The following is a 14,032-nucleotide window of genomic DNA, read 5'->3' on the forward strand; positions in this document are numbered from 1 at the left end:
AGACCTTACAAAGGGCTGTTTCCATTGTTGCTGAGCAACTAAATACTTAAGTGGTACAACTAATTATGTTTAGAATTTTGTAGCCTTTATTTTGTTGTTTCAGAGACACTGATTTACCAAAAATTTAAAAACTCTTTGAGTTCAGCAGAAAACCTAAACCTACACAATTTTTATCTAAAAAACGAATATGATATTAATCATAAAACTTTAGATTTTGTAGGAATTGTCGTTAAATTGGGCTCTCACAATTATGCTTATTTCCAAGTTATCTTAATTTTTATAGAATTTTGATTATTTGGTTATAAAATTAAATATTATTAAAGGATTAGTGTCATACTTTGTAAAACAGATTTGTTTAACAAAATCTAAACATAATATGTGGCAGTTTGTATGTCATGCTTCCAAAACAGAGGCTTTAAATCCTATATTATATGTAAAAGTTGTTAGTTATTCTAAAGGTACAATAAGAGATTATTGTTCATATCAGTGTAATAAATTGATACTACCCAATCATACGTTTTCATTTTGCACATTGTCAGAACCTTGAACCTTAATCTTATTCTTTGATTGACAGTAGCGACCAGGGAAAGAACACTTGTATTGTTTGGGATAGTCACATCTGTTCAACTTGATTCAGTTGAAGGTATTTGCATATTCTTAAGTATTTCTTCTGAGAGGGCTTAAATCCTTCTCAAGTGCTTGATGCATTTTTGAAATTCATTCATAAGGTATCTACATGCACTAATAGTTCTGTATAATATTGCTGTGCATAATCTGACAGATAAGACTACATTTTAAAACAAGGTATTCTTTAGGGGATGCTACATTACATTTTTACTTGCCCTGCTGGCAGAAATGTCAGGTTTTTTCCTAAAAAGCTGGTTTAATGTTTTGATTAAATTAATATATCTTTATTTTTAGGCAGGTTTGTCAATCATAAGACAAAATAAAGATTTATTAAATAATAATTCAAAAGTTAATGGTAGTTTTCCTGCCTGGTTGGAAAATTGAATAATTTTATAGAAAACCTTTGTAGAGCTTAAATAGATTTCTGATTAGTCTCCTTATTTTATAAGGAAAGTTAGTGAGGCCTAAGCTTACTTACTCAAGGTCACACAGCTTGAAAATTAGGCCTTATTTTAGATCTGAACTCTCAGACTAGTAAATCCTAAGGAATGTTGGTTTATGGCTTCTGGTTTACATTAATGATGGCATATGTTCTCTGATTTACATGATTTACAGATTACCTTCATCTAAAATGTCCTCTTGCCATTAGAACACATGGAGCTCATGTCTTAATTATCATCGTATCTCTCCTAAATCAACAACGTGTCTTACACATAGTTAATGCTCAATCATTATTTTGCTGTTTTGTTTTCATTGTTCTCCTAAGCTATTATTCTGTAAAGGATAATTTTGAAATGAGATAGCTTGTCATTAGAATGTTAAGTACCCTTGATAGCAACTAGGTTTCATTTTGTATTCATTTTTGGTGAATTGGTAATAGCTGTGTGGAGAATTTGAAACCTCCTGGAGTGCGTTGGCAGTGTCTGTCCCAGACATAGCATTAGAGAAACCAGTGGTTTCTTCCTTGATATATATGATCTTAGGAGAAGGAGAGAGAACTATAGAGTGGAGTGATCAGAAAAGCCCCAGGAAGAAATAAGGCTCAAATTAGAGGATAAATAGAACTTGCTGGCGTGGACATCTTTGTGTCCGAGTGAGGGGTGGTCACGTGGCCCAGATTCGTGTAATCTGCCAGTCCATCGCCAAAGCCCTGGTAGCCTATTACCATATGTGGATGAGGCTCCCAAGAAGGAGCTCAAAGGCATCCTCATTCAGTACAACCAGACCGTGCTGGTAGCTGATCCCCGGCGCTGTGAACCCAAAAAGTTTGGCAGTCTTGGTGCTGGTGCTCGCTACTAGAAATCTTACCGATAAACCTATTGTGAGGATGAGGGCTCATTTTTATAATAAACTATTGTCACAGGAAAAAAAAGTAGGTGAAATGGTAAAAAAGAAGTAGAATACCATAGAGGCTGGGAGTTCCATAAAAAATTGGAGGTATTCAACAAGGAGAAATATCATTAGGTTACATTAAGTAGAATGAAAGGAAGGAAAACAGTTTTTGAGTACTTTTGATGCCTATTTCTGAGCTAGATCTTTTTAGAGGAACTCTGGATACTTTCTTTCCTGTTTGCATTCCTTCCTTTTTCTTTCCTGAGATTATTTAGGGGTGTTTTAGTTTATCTTTCTTTCTGCTGCCTGGGCCAGCTCTCTCTAATTTTTATCTGCCTTATTTAAAGATGTAAAAGTTATAATATAACTTCATCACAATTTTATTTCAATGTTGTGTTACAGGAATTAATTAGGGAAGGAAGTTTCAACTATTAAATAACGTATTATTAAAATGCGATTTCAAAATACTTAGCTGTAAAATAAATAACTCCAAAATTCTAATTTTTTTTTCTTCCAGGAATCCCCTTCTGGTCGAAGGAAAGCTCTTGCTACTAGCAGCATCAACATGAAACAGTATGCAAGCCCTATGCCAACTCAGACTGATGTCAAGTTAAAATTCAAGCCATTGTCTAAAAAAGTTGTATCTGCAACTCTCCAGTTTTCATTATCTTGCATTTTCCTTCGGGAAGGAAAAGCCACGTAAGTTCCTTTTGTCAAGAAGACAAGCTGCTTCTGAGTGTGTTTTAAAACTGTATGTAAACAGCTTTTGACTCAGTAGACTGGCAGCAGTTGAAAATATCTTATTGCATACCAGTCATTCTTGCCATTCTTTGTTTTAAAGGCTGAATTAAATGAACTCCTTGTTATTTATAGAGTCTCTTGACTCTAGAGAATGAACAATAATATAGAAGTGACTATAGCAATTCCAAATTTTAAATTGTATGTTATAGGTATTATAAATGTTTGTTTTGTATTTCATTGTCTTCAGGGTAAATAATTGTACTTTGAAATACAGACAGTTCAATTTATAGAGCTGTTCAATGAAGCCGAGATATAAGAGGAGCACAAAATGAAAAGTTTAGGATAAGAGGAATAAAAGAACTAAAGGAATTTTTCACAACTCATGTTCTTTTGCACAGCCTTCTAAAAATTTTCTAGCAAAGTACAATTTGATATAATTATTCCTTTCAAAAATCACTTCTTAAGCACTGGTAATTCCTCCACCAGTTCTGATCTCCTAAGAGTAAAACTCGAACTGCATAAAATCAGGTAAACATACCTGGAACAGGAAAAAAAAAGTAACATGTACTATGGTTGTTGCATACAGTCAAGTCAAGGAAGAATGCATGTTTGGGGTCTAATGAAAAGGTTAGTACTACTTGGAGAGGAAGATCAGGGACGGAAGAGATGGGAATTCTAAGCCTAGACTTACAAGGTGGGAAGAAGTCGGCTATGAATATTTTGATACAATTTAAATCATAGTTCTAAATGTATTTGAGCCAGTGGAATGTGGTTGCTATAATTGGCCATGTCCACTTGACTGATTAGACTGGATTCTATGTGTCAGTCAAAATGAGATGTTTGGCACTCATCTATAGGGCAGTAACTAACTTGGTAGATAACAGTAAGCCTCATCTCTGGAAAGTTGGCTTTTGAGTGAGTGTGGTAGAGAGACAGTACAAAATGGATCAGTCTGTCATCTCAGGACCTTAAATTTTAGTCTTGAATACTGAGAAATTAAAAATAAAGACCTTACCCTGAAGTTAAAGCCAAAATGAAAGGAAAGAAAACACAGAAAGAAGAGAGAAAACAGAATCAGAGAAGACCCTTTGATTGCGGACTCCTTTCCACTGGGCAAAAGCAGTAAGTGATTCAGCACCCTCCACAGGAGAATCTGGGTGAGAGGAATTCAGTTTAACCAAATGTCTCAATTCTAATGGAAAATTCTCTCAAAACATCCTAAACTCCCTCTCTACCTTTTTACTCCTTGCTCCCTAAACTTTCACAGAGAAAAATGTTCAAGATTAAAATATGAGGAAATTACAGAAGTAAAACTAAGCCAGTTAACATTTCAAGAATAATGTTGTATCTTGAAATTATTCCTCATTGGTAGGTGAGCAATTTGTAAGGCATTTCTATAGGTAATACAAGTTTTTTGTTTATGCAGACTTTGTGTCACTAAATCTGTTTTTATAAGGGGAAATGATTTGGTTAACTGTAAACTTAGGTGAGATAAAATGCAAAGAATTTTAAAAACCTGTTTAGTCTGCAAAGTTGTACTGTGTTTAGGATATAAGTGAATATTAGTGAACATTCTTTACAAAAGAGTTTTCTTATTTTGTTTTGTTTTTTATTTTATTGTGGTAAGGACATGAAAAACAGTATCTTAGGGTTTCTGAATTTTAGAGAGGTATATCTAGTTGAAATTTAATTTGTATATTACATATTAAAATATGGTTTATTCACTGCAGTTTATTTGAAACTTAAGGTAAAAATAATAGATCAAGAAAACTTAAATTACTTGATGTTTAGAGTATTAGTTAATGTAAACTATAGACATATATTTAAAATACTTCAAGATAAAGACATTCTTACATTTTATCAAATATATGGTATTTAACTTATAATCAACCCAGGTCATTTTTCATCTTGTAATTTTAAAAAATGCGACTTGAAAGTGTTTTTTCTGTTGCAGTAGTTCCTTAACTTTTTTGGGAATTACGACCCCTTTGAGAAAAATGCACATTTAAATAAGATTTAAACATAATTTATAGGAGTTTACCATTTCTTTATCTTCCTGTTCACCAAACCAAAAGGGCTATGGATTTCAGATTAAGAACTTCTATTCTGGGCAACCTGGGTGGCTCAGCAGTTTAGCACCACCGTCAGCCCAGGGCGTGATCCTAGAGACCGGGGATCGAGTCCCACGTCGGGCTCCCTGCATGGAGCCTGCTTCTCCCTCTGCCTATGTCTCTACCGCCCCCCCTCTCCCTCTCTCTCTCTCTCTCTGTGTCTCTCATGAATAAATAAAATCTTAAAAAAAAAAAAATTCTATTCTGATTTATTTTAAAAGTTTGCATATTTTAAAGTCAGGATCTCATTGATATGTGAACTGACTCGCTGTTTTATAAAACAAGTTTTTATTTCCAGATTTAATGATTAGGAAACCACACTTTATTTTATTTATTTTTTAGAGATTTTATTTATTTATTCATGAGAGAGAGTGACACAGGCAGAGGGAGAAGCAGGCTCCATGCAGGGAGCCCGACGTGGGACTTGATCCTGGGACTCCAGGATCATGCCCCGGGCCGAAGGCAGGTGCTAAACCGCTGAGCCACCCAGGGATCCCAGGAAACCACACTTTGATACTTATGAAGAAAATTTTAGTCTTCTACAGATCTGCAGCACAGAGTTAAACTAACTCCTAACCAGTTAGTTTTTAATCCAGTTTTCCTTTTACTATTTAAGCATGCCATTTAAAAATTAACGAATAGGAGTATTTAGATTTTTCAATAATTTTGGGCAACTTTAAAAAAGCTTATTAACATAGAAGGAATATATTATTATTTTCTTAAGAAACAATCCTTTTTCAAACAATGTCATTTCATGAGCTGTGTATTAAATTTTAAATCATTCATACAGGGATGAAGACATGCAAAGTTTGGCTAGTCTGATGAGTATGAAGCAGGCTGACATTGGCAATTTAGATGACTTCGAAGAAGATAATGAAGAAGATGATGAGAACCGAGTGAACCAAGAGGAAAAGGCAGCAAAAATTACAGGTTGGTTTTATTAGCATTTAGCTAGAAGTTTATCTTTTTTTTTGCAAAGTTGAAAACTCATTCTTGTTTTCCAGGAAAAAAACAATGCCACTAACAAAGTATTTTTTCTTCCTTAAGCCTTTCTAATATATAATATACCATTTAGCTCTCTGAAAACTTTATGTGGTGATGGTTAGAAACAGATTTTCACAATTTAAAATCAAGGCCAAGCTTAGTCAAGAAAGCATAAAACTTTACTGGAACTACTGATATAGTATAAAGTAGTCTAAATATGTGTTTATACTTTTTTTGTCAGTGTATGGATGAACCTTCTTGTAAGTAAAGATCTGCCTTAAAGGTGGTAGGACATGATGAATTGGCTTCCTTCTCCTAGTTTATGTGCACAATCTTTGTTTTGAATTTGTATATTTCTTATGTATCCTTATATGTAGAAGCTTCTATGCAAGTATTCCTTATAGCTGGTTTGATCAAACTACTAAGATGAAAAGTGGTTAGAATCTCTTTGTATTAATTGGTCAACAAATATTTATTGATAGTCTGGCTATCACACTTAAGGAATTGGTGTTATACCTTTATTATTGGAATGAAAATCAACCACTATGTTCATACTTCTTTCAGGTAATGAATTATTCTAAATTTATGAATTGATATCCTTAATTTCTATCGTCTAATCACCTCTTGGTACTTTGGCAGCCATCTCAGCCTTAACTCTTACTGTCATATCATATTGGGGCAGGGGTGGCAGTAGAATTTCCACTGATTACATGACCCATGTAACTCCTTAGCCAAAAACTTCCTTGACTTTCTTAACTCAGTTCTGTTCACCTCCACTCCCATTTATAGAAATTTATTATAAGGAATTGATCAGGTTTGTATATAAAGATGGATGTTTTGGGAGATCCCTGGGTGGTTCAGCGGTTTAGCACCTGCCTTCGGCCAAGGGCGTGATCCTGGAGACCTGGGATCGAGTCCCACATGGGGCTCCCTGCATGGACCCTGCTTCTCCCTCTGCCTGTCTCTCTCTCTCTCTCTCTCTCTCTCTCAGTCTCTTTGTCTCTCATGAATACATAAATAAAATCTTTAAAAAAATAAAGATGGATGTTTTGTTCTGTGCCAGTTTTGTAAATTAATATTTTCTAATTTATGATTGCCACTTTGATTTCTCATTTAACCCAGTGTGGTTTAGGAGACTGTATTTTATTGTGGGCTTTATTTATTTCTAGTTTGTTTGTTTCTTGTTTAAATTTATTCAGATAAAATTCTGAAGACTTTCAAATTTCAGTTTAATGAGTGAGATTTTTTTCCTTTGAGACATATGATCTATTTTTGTAAATTTTCTGTATCTTTTTACATGTATATTCTATTTGTTAGATTAAGCATATGTTTTTAGATCAAACTTTAACTTTGTAATAGTTATTTGTATCCTTATTCTTTTTGTGTAGTTCATCTGTGAAGGAGAACTTCAATGCTAAATTCTTTAGTGCATAAAAATAATTTTCTAATAATTTCATTATGCATTATAATTTGATCAGTTTACCCCATTTAATGCCTCTTGCCCAGAAATTTTGCCTGGTGTTCATATTTGTAACTCATACTTTCTTTTATATTTGTGTTTTCCTGGTGTATTTATCACTTTCTTTGCAACCTGTATTAAGTATTTCTCTTATAAACATTATTTAGTTTATCTATCTTTATATTCTTTGCCCTTAATAGTTATACTTTTTGATAACTGCATACTTAACTTCACTTTTATTACTTTATACTTTTATTTGGGACTTTTCTTCTTATTTTTTCCCCATTCATCCCTTAAATTTTACCATTCTCCAGTGTTCTTTAAGTACTTTTTAATAGAGTTTGGAAGTTATACATTATATTTTCATTTTAGTATACAATCCTCTAAGATAAATAAGCCAGGTGGATAAATAAGTGAACCTATATTTTTCTACTAACATTAAAAATAGAACAGGGGTACCTGGCTGGCTCAGTCAGTAGAGCATGTGACTCTTGGATTTGGGGTTAAGAGTCGAGCCTATGTTGGGTGTAGAGATTACTTAAAAATAAAATCTTTCAAGAAATAAATGAATAAAACAATGTGTTAACTCACTTCATATAACATGAGAGATTCAATATTTTTTTCTCTTTTCTTTATTTGAACTCTTCCCCAACCCCTCCTGGCTGTTATTTTTATTTCAATAATATTTTGGAGTTTTTTCAATAATAATAAATGCAGACATTTACGTTATGTTTATAATTGATGTCAGCAACAGTTATGCAGTACTTTTAAAAATTCCTTGTCTTTTCTGTCTTTGAGTTCTTTGTTTTATTTGGCTATCTGAAGTACTTCAAGAAGGATAAGTTATAACCTTCCTCTACCACCACCAGTGCCCTTTAACCTATCCTTCAAGATTTAATTTTATTGACACACATACACTGAGAAACCTTTCATGCCCACTCCCTCTTAAGCTTGACTGTTCTAGCCCTTGTGCCACTACTGTACTATTTACAAATACAGGCATTTTCTTACAGCATGGGTGTTTATACTGCAGTGGAATACAACTTGATCTTTTTATTGGAGAATATAGTTTGTTCTTTATAAATCACTTTTGGTTAAAACTAAGTCTCAATTAGACACTAGTACCATAAGTAGGAATTTTAAAAACTCACACATTTTCATAGCTGTTTTGGGGAATGTTGTACTGTTTTGATCACAGCAGTGAGAAAAAAAAGGTGATAACAATATGTCAGAAGTTTTATGCTGGTATTGAAATGAAAAGAAAGGACATTTTAAAAAATGAATTATAGATTTAATGAAAATATTCAGTATTAGATTTTATAGCTAAACCCTGGTCTTAGTCTGTTTGGGTTACTATAACAATATACCATAGATGGGTACCTTATAAACAACAGAAATTTATTTCTCACAGTTCTGGAGGCTGGAAGTCTGAGACTAAGGTGCCAGCACAGTTGGATGAGGGCCCTCTTCTGGGTCACAGACTTCTCATTGTATTCCTCAGATGGTGGAAGGGGGCAAGGGATCTCTTTGGGGCCCCTTTTAGAAGAACATTAATCTTATTCATGAAGGCTCTGCCCTCATGACCTAATCCTCTCCCAAAGACCCCACCTCCTAATACCATCACACTGGGAATTAAGATTTCAACATATGAATTTTGTGGGGACACAAACATTCAGACCATGGTAACCCTTCTTGCTTAATCATACACATACATCTTATTTTCTAAAATTCTTGTAGAAGGAATAACTTTCTTTTAGATAGTCTAAAATTCTCTGACCCTAATTGAAGACATTGTTTTAATGCAACTTGTGATGATCCAAGATTTCTTTAGAATTTTACTATTTTGTGTTATTATTTATTTATATATTCTTTTCCCTATTTTCTGAAATTCCTTCAAGGTAGAGACTATTCTATTCATTTTTTTTCATCACTAGCTTCTGACACATTGTCTGGAACTTATTGAGAATTTAAGATATGTTACCTGAAAAGCCATAAATCAATGAAGGAACTTTTCTCTCCTATTATAGCCCATACTTAACACTCTGGCTTATTATCTTGTTCCATTTATTTGACCTTTACGCATATACTACCTTTTACAGGGTAGATTGGTCCCATTTTATGGATGGCATATGATCTGGAGGACACATGATTGAAACCTTAAATAATTCAAGACTAGTTTTCCAAAAGTAGTGAATGCAAAATGTGTTGAGCAAGCAGGGGTAGGTGGGGACAGTGATGATTAAATGCATGCTCTTAAGTCAATCCATAGTCATTGTAGCATATTTTGCTTTGATGTTACATTTTTTTCTCTATTATATTTCCAGAGTACAGTCACTTAAATTAATAGCACAGCATGTTATGGCAGTTGTTTGGCTTCCTTAGTTGCATTTTTTAGCACATGTAAATTCCATTCCAAACTTATTATCTTTCAGGAATTTTTTTTAGCACCAGCACTACCATTCTAAAAATGTTTGGGTAAAGTAGTTTTAGGATAGTTAAAAATATATTAAAATTTAACAACAGTAATGTTAAAGCAATAGGTTAAAACAAAACAAAATAAATGCATTTTATAAACATAGTACAAATAAAGTATGGTGGGTATATTTATTTACCAGTTAAAGTGGCAGTAATTTAAATACAGCTTATATTTACTCTTCCTTGCAGTTTTGAAATTGCTGACAGAATGTTTATAGAGGAAGGAATTATTATTTTAAATTTTGCCTCTATTATATCTTTATATTGCAATTTAAATGCATAAAATGCAATCACATATCAATACGAATTATATATTATTTCCCCAACTAAGCTGCAAAATTCTTGAGGGAACAAACTGTTACAATTATTTTATGATACTTCAGATTGACACCTAGAGGCTATTCATTTAGTCAGTGATTTCTTATGGAATATTGCTGTTAGACCAGTAGTAATTAATAAAATTTATCTTCTGAAATTACTGTCTTTGCTAGAAGGTAAACATAAACTCATGATATCTATACTTGGATTGATCAGAAATCCCTACCCTGTTCTGTTCTAGACAAAATTCACTGCTAAGTGGAAACATATTTTGGGACTGGCTCTTAGACAGAAACCTGTTATATATACAGGTGCATTATACAGTAAATGGGCAAGGAAATTTTGAATTACAGTTAAAAGAATCACTGAAATGTAGTGGGAGTAATAGATCTTGGAAATGGAGAAACAAAGCCTGATAATGGGAGAATTTATTATAGCCACTGTTAGAAAATATATATGGTTTTAAAACAATCGGTGCCTCCATCTGTATATGACAGCCTCAGAATGATTGAACCACTATTTGGCAATATGACCATCTTTGAGATTCATGTTGAATTTCTGAATACATATCAGCAAGAAGGAAAAAAAAAAAGATTCCTCCATAAATAACAGTGTCCTGTTGAATACAACTTAGAAAGGCAGGTTCAACTGAAGCAGTTTATAGCAAATCATTATTGGAGAAACTCAGACATTATGATATACTGGAAAGATACCAGTATACTTAAAGCTGTTGCAAAAATAACCAGGGGTTCTACTTAGGTTCAACAAGACACTCAGGTCACATAAGCCAAACTAAGCATTAGATTCACTTAGAAGGAGGTTGGAAACACAGAAACAGCAGCATGCCAGCAGAGGCTCTCTTTTTCACTGGAGTCCTCATAGCATCCTAGGTTCTATTCTTTGGTCTCTATCTCCATGTGACAGCTTGGGTACAAGGAGATGAGATCCACATAGTTAGAAGCAGAGATTGCCTTGATTTAGAATCTGTGCTGCACAAGAGCAGGTATCTTTCGAAACAGTTTAATAGGTATAGTTTCCAGGGTCTTGGTAATGGAAATGCCTAATTAACAAGAGTCCACAATCAGAAAAGCCCAAAACTGGTCTTTCATCAGATATATCGTCCATTCAGAGTCTTCCAATCCAGATGCAGTTTATAAATTAAGAATCATTTTTACCATAAGCACTATTGTCTGTTGTTTATTAATCCCTTTCCTGTAGATTGTAAAGTTAATTTGGGGGGAGAAAGAGTGACATATTGGCTAACTTCAGAGAATAGATGGTAGTAGAGGAGATAGCAGTTCATATTTAAAGAGCTAAAGTTGATTACGGTAAGCCTCAGCCCTACAAGATTATATGTCCTATCACTAGGACTATGAATGGGGAAAAATAGGTCTTCCTCTGAGTAGTTCTCTCAGAATGAACTGGGGACTCTGGTCAGAGAATACATCCATTAAATTGCTTCTGGTTTTTAACTGGCCATTTACTCTCCAGTACCCAGGATGCTTATGAACAAAATCATAGGCTTGCTGTGGGCTATATAAAAGAATAGAATAAAGATGGCCACCCATCTTGGAGGTCTGTGTAAATGATGAGAATTTCTGGAATACTGCATCTATTATTTAGGTATTAACATTGGAAAACAGGGTAAAATCAGGAGCCGGGGACATTTATGATCCTGTGAGCCAAAAAGTTGGTAAGACATCACAATTACCTCCTTTTTAAAGGAATTTGAGACCTTGGGAAGAGGACTGAAGATCTCTTCCTAGTGTTTAGAACTCAAATATGCTAACTCAGAGACCAGAAGTAGCAGGAGCTACGGATTCCAAATTCAGCCTCCTTTCTGTGTCATTCTTAAACCCTAATGCTGCTTTGTTTGTACTAACGACAACTGAACATTCTCTAGGCCCTCCTGCCTCCTTAGGAAATTCCAGGAGAATTCTGCTGATACTAAGAGCCCATCGACAGAACCAGAATGGAAGTGAGAGCTCTGAAGAAAAAGTTAGAAATTCTACCATATTTAGAGGAAGAGCTAGGAGACAATGAATATTCTAAGTACTGATACGCAATCTTTGATGATTTGTCCTAAGAATGCACTGTTGATTTAATCATAGTACCAGAATAAAGGAGAAAAAGCATATAATCATCTCAATAGATTATAAAGGAGTGTTTGACAAAATTCGTTACCAAGTTTCTTAGCAAGATTTCATTGTAAGGAAATTTCTTCATTTTGATAAAGAACATCTATGAAAAGCTACAGCTAATAACATATGTAATGGCGAAATACTGAATACTTTTCTCCTAAGACTGAGAATGAGGCAAAGATGTTTGCTTTCACAGCTTGTGTTTAACATGATACTGGAGTTCTAGCAAGGTCACAGGATACAAGATTAATGTAGAAAAATCTGTATTTTTATATATGAACAAAAAACATTTGAGGAAGGAAATGAACAAAATAATTCCATTTATAATTGAGGCTAAAAATTATATAGATATTTATAAATTTAACAGAAGATGTAGAAAAACCTCTACTTTTGAGAACTGCAATACAGTGTTGATGGTAATTACAGAAGACCTTAATAAATGGAGAAATGTTCTATGTTCATAGATTAGAAGACTCAATATTGTTAAGATTTAAGTCCTCCCCAAATCCATCTATAGATTCTACTCCTTGCTAATCATAATCCTAGTGGCTTAAAAAAAAAAGATAGAAATTGAAAAACTGACTCTAAAATATATTTGGAAATGCAAAGGACCTGAATAACAATATAATCTTTAAAAAGAACAGTTATCGTAATATTAAAACTACTTGATGTCAACATTTACTATGAAGATATAATAATCAGTATAGTGTGGTACTGGGATAGGACAGTGGAACACAACAGAAAGTTCTGAAATAGACCCAGACTTATTTGGCCAATTAATTTTCAATTAAAGTGCAGCACAATTCAGTGAGGAAAGGAAAGTCTTTTCAACAGATTATTTTGAAACATCCGGATGTCCATGTGGAAAAAATAAGCCTCAATTCCTGCCTTTTAGGATATACAAACATTAATTCAAGGTTGATCATAGACCTAAATGTAAAAGCTAAGAAAATAAAGCTTCTGGGGAGAAAAAAAAAGAACAATGTATTCGTGACCTGAGGGCAGGCAGAGGGTTCATACATAAGACATAGTAGACAAGTAAACATGAAAGAAAATTTTGATAAATTAAACTTCATCAAAATTAAAAACTTAAGCTCTTCTAAATAGATCATTGAGAAAATATATGGGTAAGGTATAGACTAGAAGAAAATATTCAGAAAGTACATATCTGACACATTGTCTTACATTCAGAATAGATTTTTAAAAATGTCTGAAATCTCAATACTAAAAACACCAATAACCTGGGATGCCTGGTTGGCTCAGCAGTTGGGCATCTGCCTTTGGCTCAGAGTGTGATCCCCGGGTCCTGGGATTGAGTCCCACGTGGAGCCTGCTTCTCCCTCTGCCTGTGTCTCTGCCCCTTTCTGTGTGTGTCTCATGAATAAATAAATAAATAAAATCTTAAAAACACACACACAAATAACCCTATTTTAAAAACTTATTTTTAAAGATTTTATTATAAGTAATCTCTACACCCAACATGAGGCTTGGATTTACAACCCTGAGAATAAGAGTTGCAGGCTCTACTGACTGAACCAGCCAGGTGCCTCAAACCTATTTTTAAGAAAATGGGCAAGAATTTAAATATGTGGTCCCCAAACAAAGCTGTATCACTGGCCAATAACAACATGAAAATGTTCTCAGCATCACTTGTGATCAGGGAAAACAGATTAAAATCACAGTGGGATTATAATTCCACACTTAGGAGAATGGTTAAAATTAAAGATTGGCAATACTAAATATTGGCAAGGATGTGCACTAACTGGAACTCTAATCCATTGTTGGTAGAGTGTATGATGAATGGTACGATCACTGGGTGAATTCCTTATAAAACACTAAATGTA

General features: G+C 33.9%; 1 protein-coding gene across 22 annotated transcripts in view; it reads left to right on the forward strand.

Moving 5' to 3' along the window:
- The window catches only part of EHBP1 (EH domain binding protein 1), a 346,207-nt gene that overhangs the window by 145,506 nt on the left and 186,669 nt on the right, over window positions 1-14,032 (forward strand). For 20 of the 22 annotated variants that reach the window (XM_049115573.1, XM_049115565.1, XM_035721685.2 and 17 more), the window contains 2 exons: window positions 2,477-2,658; window positions 5,602-5,741. In XM_049115573.1, coding sequence (XP_048971530.1) covers window positions 2,477-2,658; window positions 5,602-5,741 — 322 coding nt within the window. Of the gene's footprint in view, window positions 1-2,476; window positions 2,659-3,561; window positions 3,823-5,601; window positions 5,742-14,032 lie in introns of those variants that run through there. The other 2 variants (XM_049115572.1, XM_049115571.1) reach the window with 2 other exon arrangements.

Source organism: Canis lupus, chromosome 10 (assembly GCF_003254725.2).
Source record: "Canis lupus dingo isolate Sandy chromosome 10, ASM325472v2, whole genome shotgun sequence".
Taxonomy (NCBI): Eukaryota; Metazoa; Chordata; class Mammalia; order Carnivora; family Canidae; genus Canis; species Canis lupus.